Source organism: Schistocerca americana, chromosome 2 (genome assembly GCF_021461395.2).
Source record: "Schistocerca americana isolate TAMUIC-IGC-003095 chromosome 2, iqSchAmer2.1, whole genome shotgun sequence".
Lineage (NCBI taxonomy): Eukaryota > Metazoa > Arthropoda > Insecta > Orthoptera > Acrididae > Schistocerca > Schistocerca americana.
The window spans coordinates 701,163,508-701,185,719 of record NC_060120.1 but is presented as its reverse complement, the minus strand read 5'-3'; the positions used below and the strand labels follow the sequence as shown (position 1 = coordinate 701,185,719).

Genomic DNA, 22,212 nt, shown 5'->3' with positions numbered 1-22,212 from the left:
TTAGCACAACTCTTCCAAAAAGTGTTGATGCCAGTTGCATGGCTGTACATTGAACAGGTTACTGTTTCCGTAAGTTTCATGAAATTTAAGAATACATATATGTTCTGTGCAGGACGCAGCAGATGGCATACATCGAGGACCTTCTCAAGGAGGAGGGGACATAGTGAGAAAGAACTCCGTCAGAGAATATACTTAGAATTTTTTATACACAAAACTGAGAACTTTCTTAGAGAAGATTCTTTTGCTTTGAGAATCATCTCCATAGAACATTCTTGTTTTATTCATATGATCCATAGTCCATGTAAAACTTGATATGCCTACTTGCTTTGGGGAGGAATGGTGCAATTCATGTTGCTCAAACTTCCTTTGGGTAGTAGTATTTGCATTCATTTTTCAGAATATTTTGGATCCAAGATTGAATGTTGATTCCAGTGGTGCTCCAAACCACCATACACTGTATTACTACACACAGGTCACACATTTCTAGCACATAAGCAGCTATTATAGTGGGAAAGGTACAAAACGCACTAACTTTATGACTTACATTGCAGTCTGAAGAGTTTTACTTTTGTTTCATGAGTAAAGTGGCATGAACAGCTCCAGTCCAGCGCACAACAGATGGTGACAAAGCTATTGACATGCAGTGGTCTGAGCACACAGCAGTACTCAAAATCGAGCCAATGCTGTGTCTACCAGTGCACACTCTCCACAGTGAACAACTCTCTTTGAATAATTTCTTTCACACACGCACCACTGTCTTAGGGGCATGTCTATTTAAGCTGAAGTAACACAACGGGACAAACCTCTTTCCAGAAACTGACTATTCTGCTGCCCTTTTCGAACTCACATGCCATAACTGTGTTTAACACTAGTAAGATATGCTGCTTTTTGCTCTTATCCCTCCATTTGACAAGACGGCAGACATTGACCTTTGGAGTAACAGAAGAAAGACTGCTGCTGCTTTTGTTTTATTATTATGGCATCTGTTAGCAACCTTCCTAACTTTTTGCACTGTTCTGCAGGTGCCTTGAACTTTTATTATTTTGAACTATTATTTTTGGTTCCCACTGCTTTCATGAACACTGCTCATCTCAACTATCAGTATTTTATTTATTTATCAAACAATGGAAAATCCAGGATGGAATGTAACAATATTATGAAAAGCAAAGTTGTTACTCACCATATAGCAGAGGTACTGTCACAGATAAGCACAAGAAGACTGTCAAAGAATAAGCTTTCAGCCATCAAAGGCCTTTGTTGGAAAAAAAAACACAACAACAACAACAACAACAACAACACCACCACACACACACACACACACACACACACACACACACCTGTTTGACTGCTGCTGTTGCTCACAGTGTGGCTTCAGCTGCTAGAGGCCCTGTGTGTGTGTGTGTGTGTGTGTGTGTGTGTGTGGGGGGGGGGGGGGGGGGGGGCGTGCGCGGGTGTGTGTGTGTGTGTGTGTGTGTGTGTGTGTGTGTGTGTGTGTGTGTGTGTGTGTCTACAAAGGCCTTTCATGGATGAAAGCTTGTATTGTGACAGTCTTTCTGTTGTGCCTATCTGTGATTCAGCAACTTTTATTTATTTAACCTGATCTGGTTTAAAGCCATTAGGCCATCTATTACATTGGATCAGAGTTTAGCACACACAGTACTTGTTTACATCATGTTGTTGTTGTTGTCTCAAGCCCAGAGACTGGTTTGATGCAGCACTCCATGCTACTCTATTCTCTGAACATCTCTTCATCTCTGAATAACTACTGCAACCTACATCCTTCTGAATCTACTTAGTGTATTCATCTCTCGGTCTCCCTCTATGATTTTTTTACCCTCCACACTTCCCTCCAATACTAAATTGGTGATCCCTTGATGCCTCAGTATGTGTCCTACCTACTGATGCCTTCTTTTAGTTAGGTTTTGCCACAAATTCCTCTTCTCTCCAATCCTATTCAGTACCTCGTCATTAGTTATGCAATCTACCTACCTAATCTTCAGCTTTCCTCTGTAGCATCACATTTCGAAAACTCCTATTCTCTTCTGTCTAAACTAGGTATCGTCCATGTTTCACTTCCATGCATGGCTACACTGCATATAAATACTTTCAGAAATGACTTTCTGACACTTAAATCTATATTCGATGTTAACAAATTTCTCTTCTTCAGAAATTCTTTCCTTGCCATTGCCAGTCTACATTTTATATCCCCTCTACTTTGACCATCATCAGTTACTTTGCTCACCAAATAGCAAAAATCATCTACTGAAGTGTCTCATTTCCTACTGTAATATCTTCAACATCACCCAATTTCATTAGACTACATTCCATTATCCTCATTTTGCTTTTGTTTATGTTCATCTTATAATCCTCTTTACAAGACACTGTACATTCATTTCAACTGCTCTTCCAGGTCCTTCGCTATCTCTGACAGAATAACAATGTCGTCGGCAAACCTTACAATTTTTATTTCTTCTCCATGCATTTTAATACCTACTCCGAATTTTCCTTTTGTTTCCTTTACTGTTTGCTTAATATACAGACTGAATAACATCGGAGATGTTACAACCCTGTCTCACTCCCTTCTCAACCACTGCTTCACTTTCATACCCCTTGACTCTTAATAGCACCCATATGGTTACTGCACAAGTTGTAAATAGACTTTCACACTCTGTATTTTACCCCTGCCACCTTCAGAATTTGAAAGAGAGTATTCCATTCAACATTGTCAAAAGTCTATAAATACTAGAAACATAGGTTTGCTTTCCTTAACCTGTGTACAGTGGAGGCCGATACTGAATGGATTTAATAATATAAAATTTGATTTTTATTTTTCACTTTATGTCCGTCAGTGCCTTCTGTCTCACGGCTAGTTGCAGCAGATTAGTCATGCTGCAAAACCGCACAGAACCACTTTGAAACTCGCGTGTTGAACCATCAGCAGCTGAACTCGCGTGTTGCTGATGAGGTAATGCTACCGAACTGCGCGTGTACTATTTGACCGACCAATTGGGAGGATTGGAGGTGGTCATGCGGGGGTGGAACTCTAGCCAGCCGTCGAGAGTGGACACCCTGTCCGCTCTCTTCTGCTGGCAGCTTCCAACCTGACCAGACATTCCCCTCTCCTGCTCTGTTGGGTGGCAGCCCACTCAGTTTCGGCAGCTTCTCTAGGCCTGCCTTTCTTTACTACATTAAACAACAATGCTCTTATAAAAATGAGTAACTCCTTCACCTCAGTGGGTGCCTACTGCTTTCACTTCCTCGCCAATCCTGACTTGTTAACACCTATCTTCTAATGGAAGTCATAGGATCAGTCAGTATTGCCTAGTGTGTTCCAACATTTCTACAGAATCCAAACTGATCTTCCCCAAGGTCGGCTTTTACCAGTTTTTCCATTCATCTGTAAGGAATGAATATCAGTATTTTGCAACTGTGACTTACGAATATTAAACTGATAGTCCATTAATTTTCACACCTGTCACCAACTGCTTTCTTTGGAATTACTATATTCTTCTTGAAGTCTGAAGGTGTTTCGCCTGTCTTATATATCTTGCTTGCCGGATGGTAGTTTTGTCATAGCTGGCTTTCCCAAGGCTATCAGCAGTTCTAATGTTGTCTACTCCCGGGGCCTATTTGACTTAAGTCTTTCAGTGCTCTGTCAAATTCTTCATGCAGTATCATATCTCCAATTTAATCTTCATCTACGTGCTCTTCCCTCAAGTACACTGCCCTTATATAGACCCTCCATATACTCCTTCCAACTTTCTCCTTTCCCTTCTTTGCTTAGGACTGGTTTCCCATCTGAGCTCCTGATATTCATACAAGTGGTTCCCTTCTCTCCAAAGGTCTATTTAATTTACCTGTAGGCAGTATCTACCTCACACCTATAGTGATATATGCCTCTACATCCTTACATTTGTCTTCAAGTCACCCTTGATTAGCCATTTTGCACTTCCTGTTGATCCTCATTTTTGAGACGTTTGCATTTCTTTTTGCCTGCTTCATTTACTGCATTTTTATATTTTCTCCTTTCATCAATTAAATTCAATATCTCTACTGTTACCCAAGGATTTTTCCTAGCCCTCGTCTTTTTGCCTACTTGATCCTCTGCTGCCTTCACTATTTCATCTCTCTAAGCTAACCATTCTTCTTCTACTGTATTTCTTTCCTCAATTCTTGTCAATCATTCCATAATGCTCTGTCTGAAGCTCTCTACAGTGTCTGGTTCTTCCAGTTTATCCTGGTCCCTATCTCCTTAAATTCCTGCCTTTTTGCAGTTTCTTCAGTTTTAATCTACAGTTCATAAGCAATAGATTGTGTTCAGAGTCCATATCTGCCCCTGGAAATATCTTACAATTTAAAACCTGGTTCCTAAATCTCTGTCTTACCATTATATAATCTGTCTGAAACCTTCCAGTGTCTCCAGGCTTCTTCCTTGTACACAACCTTCTTTAACGATTCTTGAACCAAGTGTTACCTGTGCAAATTTCTACCAGGCTGCTTCCTCACATTCCTTACCCCCCAAGGCCATGTTCACCTACTACTTTTCCTTCTCTTCCTTTTCCTACTATCGAAGTCCAGTCCCTCATGGCTATTAAATTTTCATCTCCATTAACAATATGAATAACTTCTTTTATCTCATCATACATTTCTTCAATTTCTTCATATCTGTGGAGCTAGTTGGTATATACACTTTTACTACTATGGTATTACCCCTATTTGATTTTGTAGTTATAACCTTGTATTCACCTGACCAGAAGTCTTGTTCCTCCTGCCACCGAACTTCACCAATTCCTACTATATCTAACTTAAATGTATCCATTTCCCTTTTTAAATTTTCTAATCTGTCTGGCTGAATTAATAAGTATACAAGATACACGTTTTCCAATACAGTGAGTTCTGGGGAAAGGAAATTTAAGGATACTGCAGCAGCTAATCTGAACTTTATTTGCCACAATGGACCACCCGAGTCATTACATGTTCAATTTTTCTCTGAAAGTTGTAGTGTTTGGTTATTTTCATTCGCCCAATATCATTTCATTCTTTCCAATTGCCATTTTCTCAATTCATCTGTAGTGTCTATAGCACTTTGAAGTATCATTTCTGCTGAAATTTTGAGGTTCTTACGAGGCGTATCAATTTTATCTTTGCTCTCTGCACCTAATATTTGGCAACCAATTGCTTTAAGTCCTTGCTGAATTCCTCTGATCCACTGCCCTCCTGTCTTCCTTCAAAGAATTCTAGTCACAAATTGTAAAGTCCAGTGTTCTTGTAGTCACAAGATGTGAAAGAAAAGATTGTTGTCTTCATTGTGCTAGTGATTAACGAGAACCATTTGGAGGATTCTGTAGATTCCTTCAATGTCTTGTTTTCTATTTATGGAAGTTTCGATGGTTTTTCCTTTCAGTTTTGAGGAGCTTATCAGTTCTTCTTTAAAATTCAATTTATAATAGAGTTTCACAAGCATAAATGGTTTCTGGCAGAGTTTTGGTTTTATAGTGTTGGATCTTAGTGTCTATCAACAAGTATTTCTTATTATATGCTGACCAAGTTAGAAATGGTATCTCTTTCATTTTGTTGGTTCTATTCATCCGTGTTTCTTCCTCACGCACATTACAACTGACAGTTTCTTCAAAGTATTTAAGCTGTAGCACTGTGTAAAGCTTTTGATTATTAATAAAGACTGGACTTATTCACAGACATTTCATGGACCTTTCATGGGCATGACCTGTTTTCTCAAAGGATACTTTTAATCCTATTTTTTATAGCCAATTTTTTGATAACTGATGATGTGAGCATGAGCTAATACAGCAAGAGCTAAAAGAGGTAAATCATGTGCAAACCCCAGGCAGTTTGTACTTATTGAGGGTTTTGCTCCAATTTTATTTTAGGTGGGTTTTCTTTTTACTAAATCTTTATAATGTCCTCAAGGGCTACACAGAAAAGCAGTGGGAATAATTCATCTCCAAAGCAGAGACTAATTTTCAACTTGAAAGCTTTTGAAATTTATCCCGCAAACTATACCTTGGAATCTGTGTCGGTTAAAGTTAGTTCAAACAATGGAAAATCCAGGATAGAATAATGACTATGTTATGAGAAGGACAGATTCCTTCTCATCACAATTTTCTTCTTTCACGTGGGTGTTTTTAATATGTTTATGTTTTGTCTGTTTGTGGACTTCTCTTGTTTTAATAGTTCTAAACTTGATTCTTCTGACTTTTGGGCTCGACAGTTCATGCATGCTCGGTGTACTTTCTACTGCTATTTGTTTGCCTCATCCTACCTTTCACATTCTCTCCTCGAATTTATTGGTGCTAATTCTTTCACTATCAGTTTTCATTTGATTGTCAATCCTTGTAGCAATTTGGTGTTGACAGACTCTTCCCCTCATTTCCTGTAGTATTATATATTTTTTTATTAATTTGGTGTGTGAAAATTCTAATGTTTTTATTTTGAAGTTTACCGAAGGCATTTATTTTATTTTGATCTTTACACAGTAGTGATTAAATCTTATTTCTGTAGCCCTGAGAGTTGGCCACCTTCCAATGATACCTCTGTACCATCTTTCTTGTCCCAGTTGTGCACTGAAGTCACTGAGGATAATTTTAATGTTTGGCGGAGAGAGAATGATTAAGGTTTGATCCAGGAGATGCCAAACTGTGTATGTTTCTTCTCTGTCCCTCGATTCGATGAGTCTTATTTGCAAGTCTGGGAAGTTGAGATTGTAGCAAAAGTGACTGTTAAAACTAGTTTTTTGAAAACAGCCTCAGGTGCAACTTGTTCCTGTTTTCAAAAACTAAACTGAGATTTTAACTCTATAATTAAATCAAGGATTTTTGAGGTTTATTAGAAATCCATTTCCAAACTGTGGCCAATTTTTTATGCCTCACTTTCTTTGTAATCCCTTAATAAAGCCAGCATCCTTTTACTTCCCTAAGGTTTCGATCACTTTTTCTAATTTATTGAAGGGTGGTGATTAGAATTTATGTTTGTTCATGATATCAGTAATTATCTCTTGATGAATTACATGGACTACAACCATAGATTGCAGGAAAAGCAGCATCTGAATTTGGTGGGCTGTCGTTGAGCATGTGATGATTGACCAGAGCATCTCAAAATCTAACATGCACCACACACATGCTAAATCTTCACAGAACTGAACCTATTTCATTCTTCTCAACATACAATATAAACACTCAGGAGTCAAATTGAGAAATTAAAGATTACCCTAATAATCTTCAGTTAAATAAGTTGTTCCTTATATTTTACATTTTTTATGCTACTAAGTATTTTTAGTACAGCAGCAATTAAAACCAGAACCTCTTGTCAACTACTGTATCAGCACCATACAAGTTAATTGTCATGACATGCATAATTCCATGTCAAGGTGTCCATGATCTCTAGACATTCCAGACAAATAACATTAAAAGTTAAGCCCAAAAAGTTTATACAAAGCACAAGTAGTGATTAAATATTACCTGCTTAATGAGATGAAAAATGCATGAGACTCAAAGACAGAATGAAGACAGACAGACACACACACTATCTCTGCCAACTTATTACAACACCACAAAGATGCAGCAACAAAACGAAGCCAACACAACAGTCCACGAACAAAGGAAACACAATGTACCTATGGGCATGATGACAGGTTCAGCTGTTAAGACTGGTCGGTGAGAGACGATGACCTCACATGGCTGCACCAGTGGGCTCTCCTCTGTTGTCAGACGTACCGGTTCATGCCGCCGACGCATGGCTCCTGGTGATGGAGACATGGTAGGGGCCGGACCTGGAGTCGGGGAGGGCCCACGCTCGCCTGCACCCACCAATACCGTATATGCAAAGACAAGGCACGACAGAGACAAAACACTCACACATACATGGCAGCAATCTTTCTTCCCAAAATATTATATAGCCAGAGAGTGGATACAAATTCTCCCACTTCTTTCAGTCCTAATCGAGTTACAGCTCTTTCCTTTCATATTTTTAAGAGTATTCTTTCTTAATGCTTGTTTTGCTAATCATTTGTCAGTTACTAAAATAATCCTAATACATAAGCATTACACAAACATTTTCAAGCATTAACAGGAGAAGAATAACAGAACATGTCTCAGTATGCAGATGCACAGAAATCCCATGTCATAACAGATGAGACAGTAAATAGTTTACAAAGACAAAAGCTAAAGGACAAGGAGCAAGTGACAAGGAACCATGTTTAAATACCCACGAATCACAAAAATTGCATTTTGATCCTTGAAATGATTTAAAAGAATCAATTAATTTAACTGTCAACAGGAAAGGAGAGGACCCTGTCAGTTGGCAGCTGATGAGAAACTCAATATCAGAAAAATCTCAGATGCAGAAGAAATAATGATAGCACTACAAATAAATGTAACTAGTAGCAGAGTTAAAAGCACATTTAAACCAACAAAAGCCAACTTGCAGTGACCCCCAAGGAAAGAAATGAAAATATAACCATAGCTCTAGAGCACAAAATCTAAAACAAATGTTTATGTAGAGACACAAAAATTGCAAGACTTCTGAAGAACTGCGAATCGTTCAGCATGAGAGACAGTGCAATTATTTTTATTCACAAATAAAGTACCTTAAACCATTCAAATGGCAGTAGCTAACCAGCAATTACCAGTTTGTAGAAGGAAGTTGTTCTTTCTGACACTACAAAATGTAAGACAATCAGAACATACACTACAAAAAGTTCACTTTAGAGCACAGTGCAGGTCCCATCGATAAGCTCTAGGTAATACAAAAGCTGCTCTCAACAGATGTATAAATGAAAACAGCACATATTACAAATAATAAAAATGAAATTTTCAGTAGCAAAGCACTTGCAACAGTCATTAGCGCCCGGTCCGTGACTTAGGAAACAATAAAAAACCGGAAATGGAAACCAGCAGTAATGGTAACGAAAGTCATAAAATTTGAGAAACTAAAAGCAGAAGGAAGGCTTAAAAATCCACTACAGAAAGGGGTTGGTTGTCCCCAAAAAAAGCTTCAAATGACTGACGTCATTTCACTGGCACTAATAAATTCGAGAACGCGATCAGCTGAGCGCGTGTCATCTGCTAAAATCGACGATATATCAGGCGATAGCTGTAGACGGGAGCGTAACGGATTAAAATAGGGGCACTCAATTAAAAGGTGTCTTACCGTCCACAGCTGAGAGCAGTGGGGACAGAGTGGGGGAGGATCGCCGCTTAAAAGATGTCGATGGCTAAAAAGACAGTGCCCCATCCGAAGTCTAGTTAAAATTATCTCCTCCCGACAACGCGTTCGGGAGGAAGAGGTCCAAGCACAAGGAAGAGCTTTGACGTCCCACAATTTATTATGGGGAAGTGTCGACCAATGCGCGTGCCATAAACGAACAACTCTGCGACATAAAACGCTCCGTAGATCGGTGAAGGGAATCGACTGAATAGCTGGCCGAGGAAGAGAGACTGCAGCCTTGGCTGCTATATCGGCCGCCTCATTCCCACAGATACCAGCGTGTCCCGGGAGCCAGAGGAACGCCACCGAGACGCCCCCCAGATGGAGCAAGCACAGACAGTCCTGAATCCGGTGGACCAGAGGGTGCACAGGGTAAAGAGCTTGGAGACTGAGGAGAGAGCTGAGAGAATCTGAGCAGATAACGTACTGTATCCGCTGATGGCGGCAGATGTAGTGGACAGCCTGGAGAACAGCGTAAAGCTCCGCAGTATAAACTGAACACTGGTCGGGAAGCCGAAAGTGATTTGGGGTGTCACCAACAATATAGGCACTCCCTACACCTAACGATGTTTTCGAGCCGTCGGTGTAAATAAACGTGGCGTCCGTCATTTGTGCACATAGAGCAGCAAATACCTGACGATAAACAAGTGAAGGGGTACCATCCTTGGGAAATCGACGAAGGTCGCAGAGCAGGCAGATCCGGGGACGGAGCCAAGGCGGTGCTGTACCCCAAGTTGTCAAGAAGGTTTTAGGAAAGCGGAAGGAAAGAGAATGGAGCAACTGACGGAAGCGGACTCCCAGTGGTAGTAGGGAGGAGTGACGGCCTGCATACCCTACATCAAAGGAGGTGTCGAAAAAAATGTCATGGGCTGGATTAGCAGGCATGGAAGACAGATGGCTAGCATAACGACTCAGAAGGACTGCTCACCGATTGGACAGCGGTGGTTCAGCAGTCTCAGCATAAAGGCTTTCCACAGGGCTGGTGTAAAAAGCTCCAGACACTAAACGTAATCCATGGTGGTGGATAGAGTCGAGACGCCGAAGAATAGACGGCCGAGCAAAGGAGTAGACTATGCTTCCATAGTCCAATTTCGAGCGCACTAAGGCGCGATAAAGGCAGAGAAGGACCACTCGGTCCGCTCCCCAGGAGGTACCATTCAAGACACGGAGGGTGTTGAGGGATTGCAGACAGCGAGCCGAAAGATAGGAAACGTGGGAGGACCAGCACAGTTTTCTGTCAAACATAAGACCCAAGAATTTAGCGACGTCTGAAAACGGAAGGTTGACAGGTCCTAGATGTAAGGATAGTGGAAGAAACTCCTTTCGTTGCCAAAAATTAACACAAACGGTCTTACTGGGAGAAAAGTGGAAGCCGGTTTCGATGCTCCAAGAGTGGAGGCGATCGAGACATCCTTGAAGACGTCGTTCAAGAAGGCTTGTCCGTTGAGAGCTGTAGTAGATCGCAAAATCGTCCACAAAGAGGGAGCCCAAGACATCAGGAAGGAGACAATCCATAATTGGATTTATGGCGATGGCAAAAAGTACAACACTCAGCACGGAGCCCTGGGGTACCCCGTTTTCTTGGGAGAAAGTATGGGAGAGAGTAGTGTTCACCCGCACCCTAAATGTGCGCGCGGGATTCCAGCCACCAAGCTAAACGGTAATTCACCATACGCTCCAAAACCTTACGGACACTACTCGTGAGAGAAATGGGGCGATAGCTAGAGGGGAGATGTTTGTCCTTTCCAGGTTTAGGAACGGGAACGACGATAGCTTCCCGCCATCGTCTGGGAAAAGTACTGTCGGTCCAAATTCGATTATAGAGGCGAAGGATGTAACGCAGACTATGGGTTGATAAATGCAGCAACATTTGGACATGGATACCATCTGGTCCTGGGGCGGAGGAGCGAGAAGAAGAGAGGGCATGTTGGAGTTCCCGCATGGAGAAAACAGTATTGTAGCTTTCGTGATTTTGAGAGGAGAAAGCAAGATGTCGCACTTCCGCTGCACGTTTCTTCGGGAGAAACGCTGGCGGGAAATTGGAAGAGCTCGAAATCTCAGCAAAGTGCTGACCCAATGAGTTAGAAATTGCAGCGGGGTCCACTAAGGTATCATGCGCGGCAGTGAGCCCAGAGACCGGGGAGAAACTAGGCGCGCCTGAGAACCGTCGAAGCCGACTCCAAACTTCCGAGGAGAGAGTGAAGGTCTTAAATGAGCTAATAAAGAATTTCCAGCTTGCCTTCTTGCTATCGCGGATGACGCGACGGCATCGCGCACGGAGCTGCTTATAGCGGATACAGTTGGCCAAAGTAGGATGGTGACGGAAAATGCGAAGAGCACGTCACCGCTCACCTATTGCGTCACAGCATGCACAGCATGCCTCGTTCCACCAAGGAACTGGGGGGCTTCGTGGCAATTCGGAGGTGCGTGGTATTGAACGTTCCGCAGCTGTAAGAATAACGTCGGTAATATGTGTGACCTCATCGTCGACGCTGGGAAAGCGACGGTCATCGAATGTTGCTAGAGACGAAAAAAGTGTCCAATCGGCTTGGGCAAACTTCCAGCATCGCGGGCACATATATGGCAGTTGAGGCTGCAGTCTAAGGACACATGGAAAGTGGTCACTCGAGTGTGTATCATCAAGGGCGAACCATTCGAAGCGCCGAGCTAGCGGAACAGTACCGACGGCAAGATCCAAATGAGATAAATTTGTCGTGGAGGCAGACAAAAATGTGGGGACCCCAGTGTTGAGGCAAACTAGATCCGCTTGGTGGAAGACGTCTAGCAATAGGGAGCCACGTGGACAAGGACGTGGAGATCCCCAAAGCGGGTGGTGGGCATTGAAGTCCCCAAACAGCAAATAGGAGGGTGGAAGCTGACCAAGAAGATGAAGGAGATCAGCTCGTGCCATTGGTGTGGACGATGGGAATGTATACAGTACAAAGAGAGAATGTGTATCCAGAAAGGGAAAGACGGACGGCGACAGCTTGGAAGGAACAGTTTAAGGGGATTGGGTGATAATGGAGAGTATCATGGAGAAGAATCATGAGTCCATGTGCTGGAGTGCCTTCAACAGAGGGGAGATCATATCGGACGGACTGAAAATGAGGGAGAACAAAGCGGTCATGGGGACGCAGCTTTGTTTCCTGAAGACAGAAGATGACCGGCGAGTAGGATCGTAAGAGGATCGACAATTCATCCCGATTGGCTCGAATACCGTGGATATTCCAGTGGATAATGGACATAGGGGGAACAGAAAATGGAGGAATGTGACCAAGGTCGCTGTCAACTCAACGACTGCTCTGAGCTTGCGACCGACAGCATGGAATGGTATTCAGCCGAAGGCAGAAGATCCTGATCCATAGGTTGGTCAGGAGCAGCTCCTGCCACCAGCGATCGGCCGGTTGATCGGCCGCCAGCAGTGCGCCTCGGCGACACAGAAGACGGCTGAGGGCGATTTCTGCCAGTTGGTGCTGTAGATGGGACACGCCTTGGCGGAGAAGGAGAGGAACTGGGTTTCTTTGTAGCCTTCTTGGAAGTATGATGTTTAGAGGAAGGAGGAACCGATGGTTGGGAGGTTGCCGTAGGTAAAAACTCTTCACGAGTATGCTCTTTTTTCGAAGTCTTGGTGCCTGACTTTTGGGCTCGAGATTTAGCAGAACTCGACACAGGGTGAGCCAGAGAGTGGGCAGGCGAAAGCGGTGAGGTTGAACGGGCGATCTTTGCGCTGGCCGATCTGACGACCGTGGCACTAAAGGTGAGGTCGCAAGTCTGCGTGGCCGCCTCCTTTGTTGGCCGAGGAGAGGCAAGGACAGTGCTGTATTTTCCTTTCTGAGGCACGGTGGGCTGTCGACTGGCGAATAATTTTCGAGCAGCAAAGGTCGACACCTTTTCCTTAACTCTAATTTCCTGGATGAGCTTTTCGTCCATAAAATGGGACAATCTCGAGAAGAAGCAGCGTGGTCACCCATACAGTTGATGCAGCGAGGGGATGGAGGTGGACAAGCACCCTCATGGGCATCCTTGCCACACGTAACACATTTGGCCGGATTGGAACAGGACTGGCTGGTGTGATTGAACCGCTGACATCGATAGCAACGCGTAGGGTTTGGGACGTAAGGGCGAATGGAAATTATCTCATAGCCTGCTTTGATTTTTGATGGGAGTTGAACTTTGTCAAATATCAAGAAGACAGTGCGGGTTGGAATGATGTTCGTGTCAACCCTTTTCATAACTCTATGAACAGCCGTTACACCCTGGTCAGACAGGTAGTGCTGAATTTCTTCGTCAGACAATCCATCGACGGAGCGTGTATAAACGACTCCACGCGAGGAATTTAAAGTACGGTGTGGTTCCACCCGGACAGGGAAGGTGTGTAGCAATGAGGTACGCAGCAATTTTTGTGACTGGAGGGCACTGACTGTTTCTAACAACAGTGTGCCATTCCGTAATCTGGAACAAGACTTTACAGGACCTGCAATTGCGTCGACATCTTTCTGAATAATGAAAGGGTTGACCGTGGAGAAGTCGTGACCTTCGTCAGACAGAGAAACAACAAGGAACTGTGGCAACGATGGAAGAACTGACTGTGGCTGGGACTCAGTGAACTTACGTTTGTGAGCAGACATAGTGGAAGGTGAGGAAACCATTGCGGAAGAATCCCCCATGATTACCGGCGTCTCCGATGGCGCGCTCCTCCCTTGTGGGGGCCCTCTCTGAGGGCACTCCCGCCTTAGGCGATTGTTCACACCTCAGGTCACACCTCCCGACAAACAGACGGAGGGACCAATCGGCACTTTCGGAAGGTATCAGCTCGGGTAATCACCCCTCCCTGGGCCTGGCCATTACCAGGGGGTACGTACGTGTCCTACATGTCTACCCGGGGCGGGGAATTACGCGTTACCCCGTCACCGGCTACGCATGGAAGTGCGTGGGTCGGCCTTCAGACACGCACAGGGAGGAAGAAAGAGAAACGGAAAGGAAAGAAGAGAGGTCTCAAACGCCGCAGCGGAGAAAAGGGTAAAGAGAAGAGGTAAGGAAAAGAGAAGGACAAAGGAAGATGAAGACATACAAGCAAGGAAGGCGGAGAATGCGGTACATTTACAAGCGTCCGTCTCCGGACGTAGGCACAAACCATACTCCCAGAGGGGGAGAAAGGGAAGGAAAGAGCCAGAGGTGAGGGGGGGGAGGGGCGAAGATAGGGGATGGGGAAGGGAAGGTATGCAGCCCGGAAAGGAAGGAAGGCCACATTAGCTCGGGGTCCCGTGCTCGCTACGCACGTATCCACAAAAGAGTTGTGGATCCCCTGGGGGGACGCCAGACTGTGTGTGGCAATGTGATTTAAGAAAGAATAACATTTAAAACAACGTTAATACAGCAATTCTCATTAATAACTTTCTTATTATTGTAAATGTGTGACCTTTCTCAGCCATGTTGTCAGATGCAGAACAGTTTTAATTTTGGGTGGGATGCCTTCCAACTACTTCATGCAGCCTGCTTAAAGGAATCATCCTACCATTCCCGTAGACTGGCTTACAAAGGCCACTTAGATTAACAGTAAGCACAGCTTGAATTGAATTCCAACCCAATTCTTTAGCTAGGAAACTCTAGGGGACTTTTTTTAAGAAATTGCATGCCAGTATACTACTAAGACATGCCTGCAAAGGTCATCGTCAAATAAGAATATTTTGCTGAAACATTATGTTGAAGCGATGTCCAGGTCTATGACACACAAAAATTAAGTTGCAAAAACCAGTGAACAATTAATTAAAAGTCTGACTTTCGTAAGTATAAAACATTACTGAATCAGTATGTTTTCATATGTTGTATGTTAAAAATGTGTTAGTGGTATTATACTGTATTAATGAAGCACACAAATATACAGTGAAAGAGAGGCCAGTATGTTACATAGCTGCATCACATACACAATATTAAGGTTTAATTGGAAAAAAAATAAGAAAGCTTTTACTGCTACAGCAATGGTATTATGCCATGTTTTGCAAAGGCCTCTGGTGTACAGCTTGCTCTACCTTCATATTCTTGGCTAATAAATGGACACTGTACACTGAAATGGTTACAGAAAATAATTATCAGCTAATGGCTGTTACCTTCAGGAATTATTATTATTTGTATACAAAGTGTGCTAAAAGACTGAATGCAACAACTTTAAAGATTATTCAAAGTAAAAGTGTCAGCTAAAGAGAGACATTTAGAACTTTGTCATCTGGCAGTAAACAAAATACTCTGAAGCCTCCTTTTTCCATCCCACTCAAAGTAACACAATCGCATTCTGCAGTTTTCTGTAATTAATATTTCGTACACAATAAACACAAGATGTTAGCAACCACCTCTACAGGCTTCGCTCAACCCAGAGTCTCCTTAAGTGAATTAGACATATTTATGTAGCTGAAGTGCATACATACCCATCTTCCTGGAGAGGGCAGCTTGTGGGTCCAGTTCTGCACCAGGCGATGCAGAAGGTGACGCAGCTTGTGCACCAGCAGGCTGCTGGGTTGGGGCCGCTGCTGTGGCACCTTCCGATTCACTAGTGGAAGTGGCTGCAGTTGCTGACTGACCCGCAGCTTCTGCATCTTTAGTACTATCTGACAAGCTTTCATCATTTCTGTAACAGTGCAGTACAGATGTTTGTAATGTAACATTTGATTCATATGTACCATTTATGTAGAAGTTCTGTGATCTGCTTTCAATGAACATTAAAATGAACTACTCTCAGGTCAAGCATAGATGCTGCTACTGATAGGATTTTAGGAACTCAATAGCCTGGGTCAAAGGCAAGGCCAATTTCCTAGCACAAATTTTTTCTGTTAACATGTAGAGCTTCATTAACTACTTACGCTGCGTGTATGACATTGAGAGGAAACAGTGATAATCCGCACAGTGTTTGCAGTAAGCAGAATAAGCCAGGCCATTTACATATGCAAATACTTTACGGGAAGTTCCAGAACAGAAAAGAAATTTTTTCACTTTTTCGGATTTTTACCTAATTTTGAAATTTGCAATTTTCCAAATAAAATGATATGTATATCACTTAAAATACTTCCCATGTGAGTTTATATCTTATTTTTTAAAATATAATCTACACCAGTTGAAAAAGTTAAAATTTTTACATGCATTACTTCAAGATCTAATAAAATCGGTAACTTTTAAATAGAAGACTGTGGATTGCTGTGTTATGAAGGTTAAATTACATGTTTGTATTGGCAGCACAGTCGAAAACAGTATCGTATTGTTTCATAGTACAAACATGCATTGTATGTCGAAGTGTTAATGTTTTTCCGAGGAAAAGTGACCAACAGATTGATAAATCTCTCAAAAAGTAAGTATGATGTGAAAACCAATTGTTTTTAAGAAACATGGGTTTCATGGTAATATATTTTCGAATAAATGGAAACATTCTGTTCAACATGTGGCGTGTGAAGTTACAGACAATGAAATACAGGCAATCTCTTCAGTATCTAGAGAAACACTCATTAGTGCTTTGAAGGTTACAAGAAAATGTTTTAATACAGAGTTTTCTCAAAACAAAATTGATGTAAATGGTAAGTTAGGTTATATTCTGATAGGTTTACACATCCTAACAAGGGTGTTAGATGAGTGTGTGTGTTGTAAAATATGTGGAGAGCCAGTTCGTTTACATGAAGTCAGTGAGGTATCAAATGGACTAGCCAAGAAACTTATCATTAATTGTGTCAGTTGTAAATATAAATCATTCATTTTAGAAGTCTGATAAATGTAAAGATAATTATTTTGAAGCAAATGTTAGGTGGTTTTATGGATTGAGAGCTACTGGCGAAGGACACACTGCAGCAGAAACAATGTATGCCGTGATGAGTGCCACACCCACCTCGTAAAATTGACAACCATGCAGGATTTATTGGAGCTGCTGTGGAATCTGTTGCATGTGAGTCAATGAAGTGTGCTGAAAATGGAGCTATTGAAATAAATGATGGTACAACTGCTATACCAGTAGCTTTTGATGGCACTTGGCAGAAGTGCGGCTACAGTTCTACGAATTCTGTTGCTACAGTGACCAATGTGGATACTGGACAGGTAATAGATTTCCAGATTTTTAACCAAACATTGTTTTAAGTGTAAATCAGGGACTGAAGAAGGACATATCTGCGACAGAAATTATGAAGGAACAAGTGGTGGTATGGAGGCCTCTGCAGCTATTGAAATTTTTAGTCTGCCTGTGAATGAAAGGGGAGTGAGTTACACTAAGTTCTTACATGATGGAGACTCAAAAGTATATAACAGTGTAGTAGCCGCTCAGGCTTATGGTAAGAAGATTATCACAAAACTGGAATGTGTTGGTCATGTCCAGAAGAGGATGGGCAGCAGGTTGAGGAAGTTTAAACAAAGTTTGAGACACATAATAGGCAGGCTGACAGACAGAATGATTCATGAACTTCAGCAATGTCAATGTCATGGGATGCACTTTAGAAATAGTACTGAGGATTTGTTGAAAGTAAAAGCAGGCAGTACAGTCCACTGGTGCTGGGATGGAATTTTTATGGCTGTATAAACTGTTTGAGTACTGGGCATTGTGGTAATCGCACCATGAATTAGGTCCAGGAAGGCAAAGGTGGTGTACTGGTTTTTGATCAGTTGACAGTCTGTGGAAGTTTCATGTCAACACCTACAGTGGTTCCTGGAATACAGGAAAGCCAAATCACGAAATTTAACACTGCGGGATAGGGCATTCCAAGGCCCCCCTTAAATTCATGAAATGGAAAAAAAAACTGATACAAGAGAGAGAAAATTAAGATAGTGATGCTGTGACAAATACAAGTTTCTGTATGACTAGCAGTAACCTGTATTTTTTTTGCTAATCAAGAGCAGTTGCCCTCACACGTCTTCGGATCGGGCACTGTCCTCTGACGCATAGCTATTTATTACGGCGGGAGGATCCTACGTTTTGTGCTGCTTGTGGTGTGCACATCTCTGTCCGACACATTTTAACAGACTGCATTTTATACCGTGATGCAAGGGCAAAAGCACAAGTTTATGGGGATCTGCCTTGTGTTTTAGCTAATGATGAGACGTGTGTGTCTAGGGTTTTTAAGTTTTGTGATGTGTCTGGACTCTGGCCTAAACATTTAGGCTGGAAGATTTAGTGTATTGCAGAGTGGCTGACTCCTCCCAGTTTTTCCTTGCAGTCAGCCAGCCACTTCCATCTGCTACATGGTTTTAGCTCCCTCTCCCTTTTTCTTCCTGTGTTGTCCATGTTTTACTGCTGACGCCCTGCTTCATCCCACGCTTCGGTGTGGGTGAGCACATATTTTCCAATGATTGTTCCCCGTGTTTTTCGTTCCGTTTTATGTAAATGTTCTGAGTTTTTTCCTTGACACCCGTCTCACTACAATACTGAACGGCCGCTGAAGACCTTGCTGTCGTGCGCCCATAAACCCCTCTACTACTACTACTACTACTACTACAAGAGCAGTTGCATTAATCATTAAACTATGCGAGCATGCCTCCAGGCCCAGCTAGACCTCTGACTGATTTTTCTTACAATTACTTTCAAAAACTACACTGACAAGCTCTCTTAAGTTACTAGAGGAAATATCAGTGACAATCGGAGTGAGTTTGGGCTCAAGTCACAGTCAGATGACAGATACACTCCTGGAAATGGAAAAAAGAACACATTGACACCGGTGTGTCAGACCCACCATACTTGCTCCGGACACTGCGAGAGGGCTGTACAAGCAATGATCACACGCACGGCACAGCGGACACACCAGGAACCGCGGAGTTGGCCGTCGAATGGCGCTAGCTGCGCAGCATTTGTGCACCGCCGCCGTCAGTGTCAGCCAGTTTGCCGTGGCATACGGAGCTCCATCGCAGTCTTTAACACTGGTAGCATGCCGCGACAGCGTGGACGTGAACCGTATGTGCAGTGGACGGACTTTGAGCGAGGGCGTATAGTGGGCATGCGAGAGGCCGGGTGGACGTACCGCCGAATTGCTCAACACGTGGGGCGTGAGGCCTCCACAGTACATCAATGTTGTCGCCAGTGGTCGGCGGAAGGTGCACGTGCCCGTCGACCTGGTACCGGACCGCAGCGACACACGGATGCACGCCAAGACCGTAGGATCCTACGCAGTGCCGTAGGGGACCGCACCGCCACTTCCCAGCAAATTAGGGACACTGTTGCTCCTGGGGTATCGGCGAGGACCATTCGCAACCGTCTCCATGAAGCTGGGCTACGGTCCCGCACACCGTTAGGCCGTCTTTCGCTCACGCCCCAACATCGTGCAGCCCGCCTGCCGTGAATGGAGGGACGAATGGAGACGTGTCGTCTTCAGCGATGAGAGTCGCTTCTGCCTTGGTGCCAATGATGGTCGTATGCGTGTTTGGCGCCGTGCAGGTGAGCGCCACAATCAGGACTGCATACGACCGAGGCACACAGGGCCAACACCCGGCATCATGGTGTGGGGAGCGATCTCCTACACTGGCCGTACACCACTGGTGATCGTCGAGGGGACACTGAATAGTGCACGGTACATCCAAACCGTCATCGAACCCATCGTTCTACCATTCCCAGACTGGCAAGGGAACTTGCTGTTCCAACAGGACAATGCACGTCCGCATGTATCCCGTGCCACCCAACGAGCTCTAGAAGGTGTAAGTCAACTACCCTGGCCAGCAAGATCTCCGTATCTGTCCCCCATTGAGCATGTTTGGGACTGGATGAAGCGTCGTCTCACGCGGTCTGCACGTCCAGCACGAACGCTGGTCCAACTGAGGCGCCAGGTGGAAATGGCATGGCAAGCCGTTCCACAGGACTACATCCAGCATCTCTACGATCATCTCCATGGGAGAATAGCAGCCTGCATTGCTGCGAAAGGTGGATATACACTGTACTAGTGCCGATATTGTGCATGCTCTGTTGCCTGTGTCCATGTGCCTGTGGTTCTGTCAGTGTGATCATGTGATGTATCTGACCCCAGGAATGTGTCAATAAAGTTTCCCCTTCCTGGGACAATGAATTCACGGTGTTCTTATTTCAATTTCCAGGAGTGTATGTGAAGTGATTTCTTGGGGCAAGCAGTATTTCCCTATTTCAGTCCTAGTCTAGCATGAATTTTCGTCCTCTGAAAGTTATTTTGTCAATCATGAGTTCTCTGGATCTGAAGAAGTGCAGCGCTTGTTCTGTGAAGAGGCGTCTTTCAAACCACAAATGTATGGAGCAATTCTTAAAGTAACTTCTGTCAGTGGCAGCTAGTTATCATGTGCTAATGTGCTACAACACTATCTAAATATAACACTAACATTACACCATTTCTCTTCAAATGTAAGCTACAACTTCTAGAGACACCAGACTGCTATTATGGGAGTCAAAGGACATGAAAAGGAAGCAGTAGTTGAGAATTTGAGAGACAAGTTTGTATCCAATCTTCTCTCAGTGTTATTCATTCAACCTGTACATTGAACAAATAGTAAAGGAGACCAAAGACAAAATTTCAAAAGTGAACTTGCATTTATGGAGGAGAAATAAAAACTTATGTTTGTTGAGGGACAGTGTCATTCTGTGAGACACAAAGACTTTGAAGAGCAGTTGAGTCGCATGGGTAGTGTCTTGGAAAGGAGTTTTAAGATGCAAATGAACAAAAGTAAAACAGCTGAATTAAATTTGGTAATAGCAGACTGTTTTGCCATTTGAGCGCCAAAATTACTGATGGTGGTTTAAATGGAGAGGATATAAAATGTCAACTAGCTAACGGCAAGAAGCACATTGCTGGGAAAAAGAAATTTGGTCACTTCAAACATGAACTTAAGTTTTAGGAACTCATTTCTGAAGATATTTGCCCTGAGTGTAGCCTTTTATGGAAGCAAAATGTATATGATAAGCAAATCATACAAGAAGAGATTAGAAGCTTTTTAAATGTGGTGCTATAGAGGAGATACTGAACTGAATGGGAGGAAAAAGAAATCTATGACACAACTTGTCTTGAAGAAGGGACAAGCTAACAGGACAGAACGTGAGACACTAAGGAATAGTCAGTTTGGCAATGGAAGAAGTGTAAAGGGTAAAAATTGTATGAGGAGACAATGTATCACACAGACTCAAATCAATGTAAGCTGTGGTAGCTATGCAGAGATTCCACAGGATTTACAAGCATGGTGAGCTGCATGTAACCAGTCTTCAGACAGAAGAAAACCAAAACAATGTCAAATACCATGTCATATATGCATCAGGTTACCAGTATACTCCACGATGACCACCTGGTATCTTTTCAGCAACAAAATATTGGCAGTGACATTAGAATTACGTAAAGTTCTTTTAGTACTTATCTAGCTATGAAAGGTCACTGGCATGCTCTGAAACATTTTCAAAATTTATTTCAAGTCCAAGACACCAATTAAAATGGCTTCAAGTTAGAGATACGTTTACTTATAATTGTCCATAATGTCATAAGCTAAAATACTGGTATTTAATGCATCTACATAACATGGTGGTATCTTCACATATATTTCTTTTTGTCTTAATTGCTGTAACTATTCTTCAGCACTGAATGTGTTCTGTCTCCTCTGTTTTTACACACTGTCATAATCTGAAACCACCTATGCTTGTCAGTTATAAAAATTAATAGTAAATGTATCTTTACAAGATTGGTTAAGTTTCCTGGGAAAACAACACACCAAGGAAGCATAGGTATTTCAGCAATACTGCTTTGGAGACATCTGGGATATTCACTTACTCTTTGGTTGCATCAGCACCTTCTGCATCAGGTGGCCCACTGGAAGCAGCCGGTGGTGGTTCGGGTCGGCGCCCCTTGCCATCCCTCGTCTTATACGCCTCCGCTGCCTCAGATATGTGTCTGAACCACCTGCAGCAACAAAATGAAATTTTCATTGCACAACAACAATACAGACTTGCCTTTTGTAACATTGGTTATGCCATAACTACAACTTATATATGATGTATATGAATCAAGGCCTAATGTAACACATGTAAGTAAGTGC

General features: G+C 42.9%; 1 protein-coding gene across 1 annotated transcript in view; it reads right to left on the bottom strand.

Moving 5' to 3' along the window:
* The window catches only part of LOC124594353 (rho guanine nucleotide exchange factor 12), a 1,115,193-nt gene that overhangs the window by 23,151 nt on the left and 1,069,830 nt on the right, over positions 1-22,212 (bottom strand). The window contains exons 29-31 of the mRNA XM_047132720.1: positions 21,948-22,076; positions 15,645-15,844; positions 7,631-7,813 (exon numbers count right to left, since the gene is read on the bottom strand). Coding sequence (XP_046988676.1) covers positions 7,631-7,813; positions 15,645-15,844; positions 21,948-22,076 — 512 coding nt within the window. The remainder of the gene's footprint in view (positions 1-7,630; positions 7,814-15,644; positions 15,845-21,947; positions 22,077-22,212) is intronic.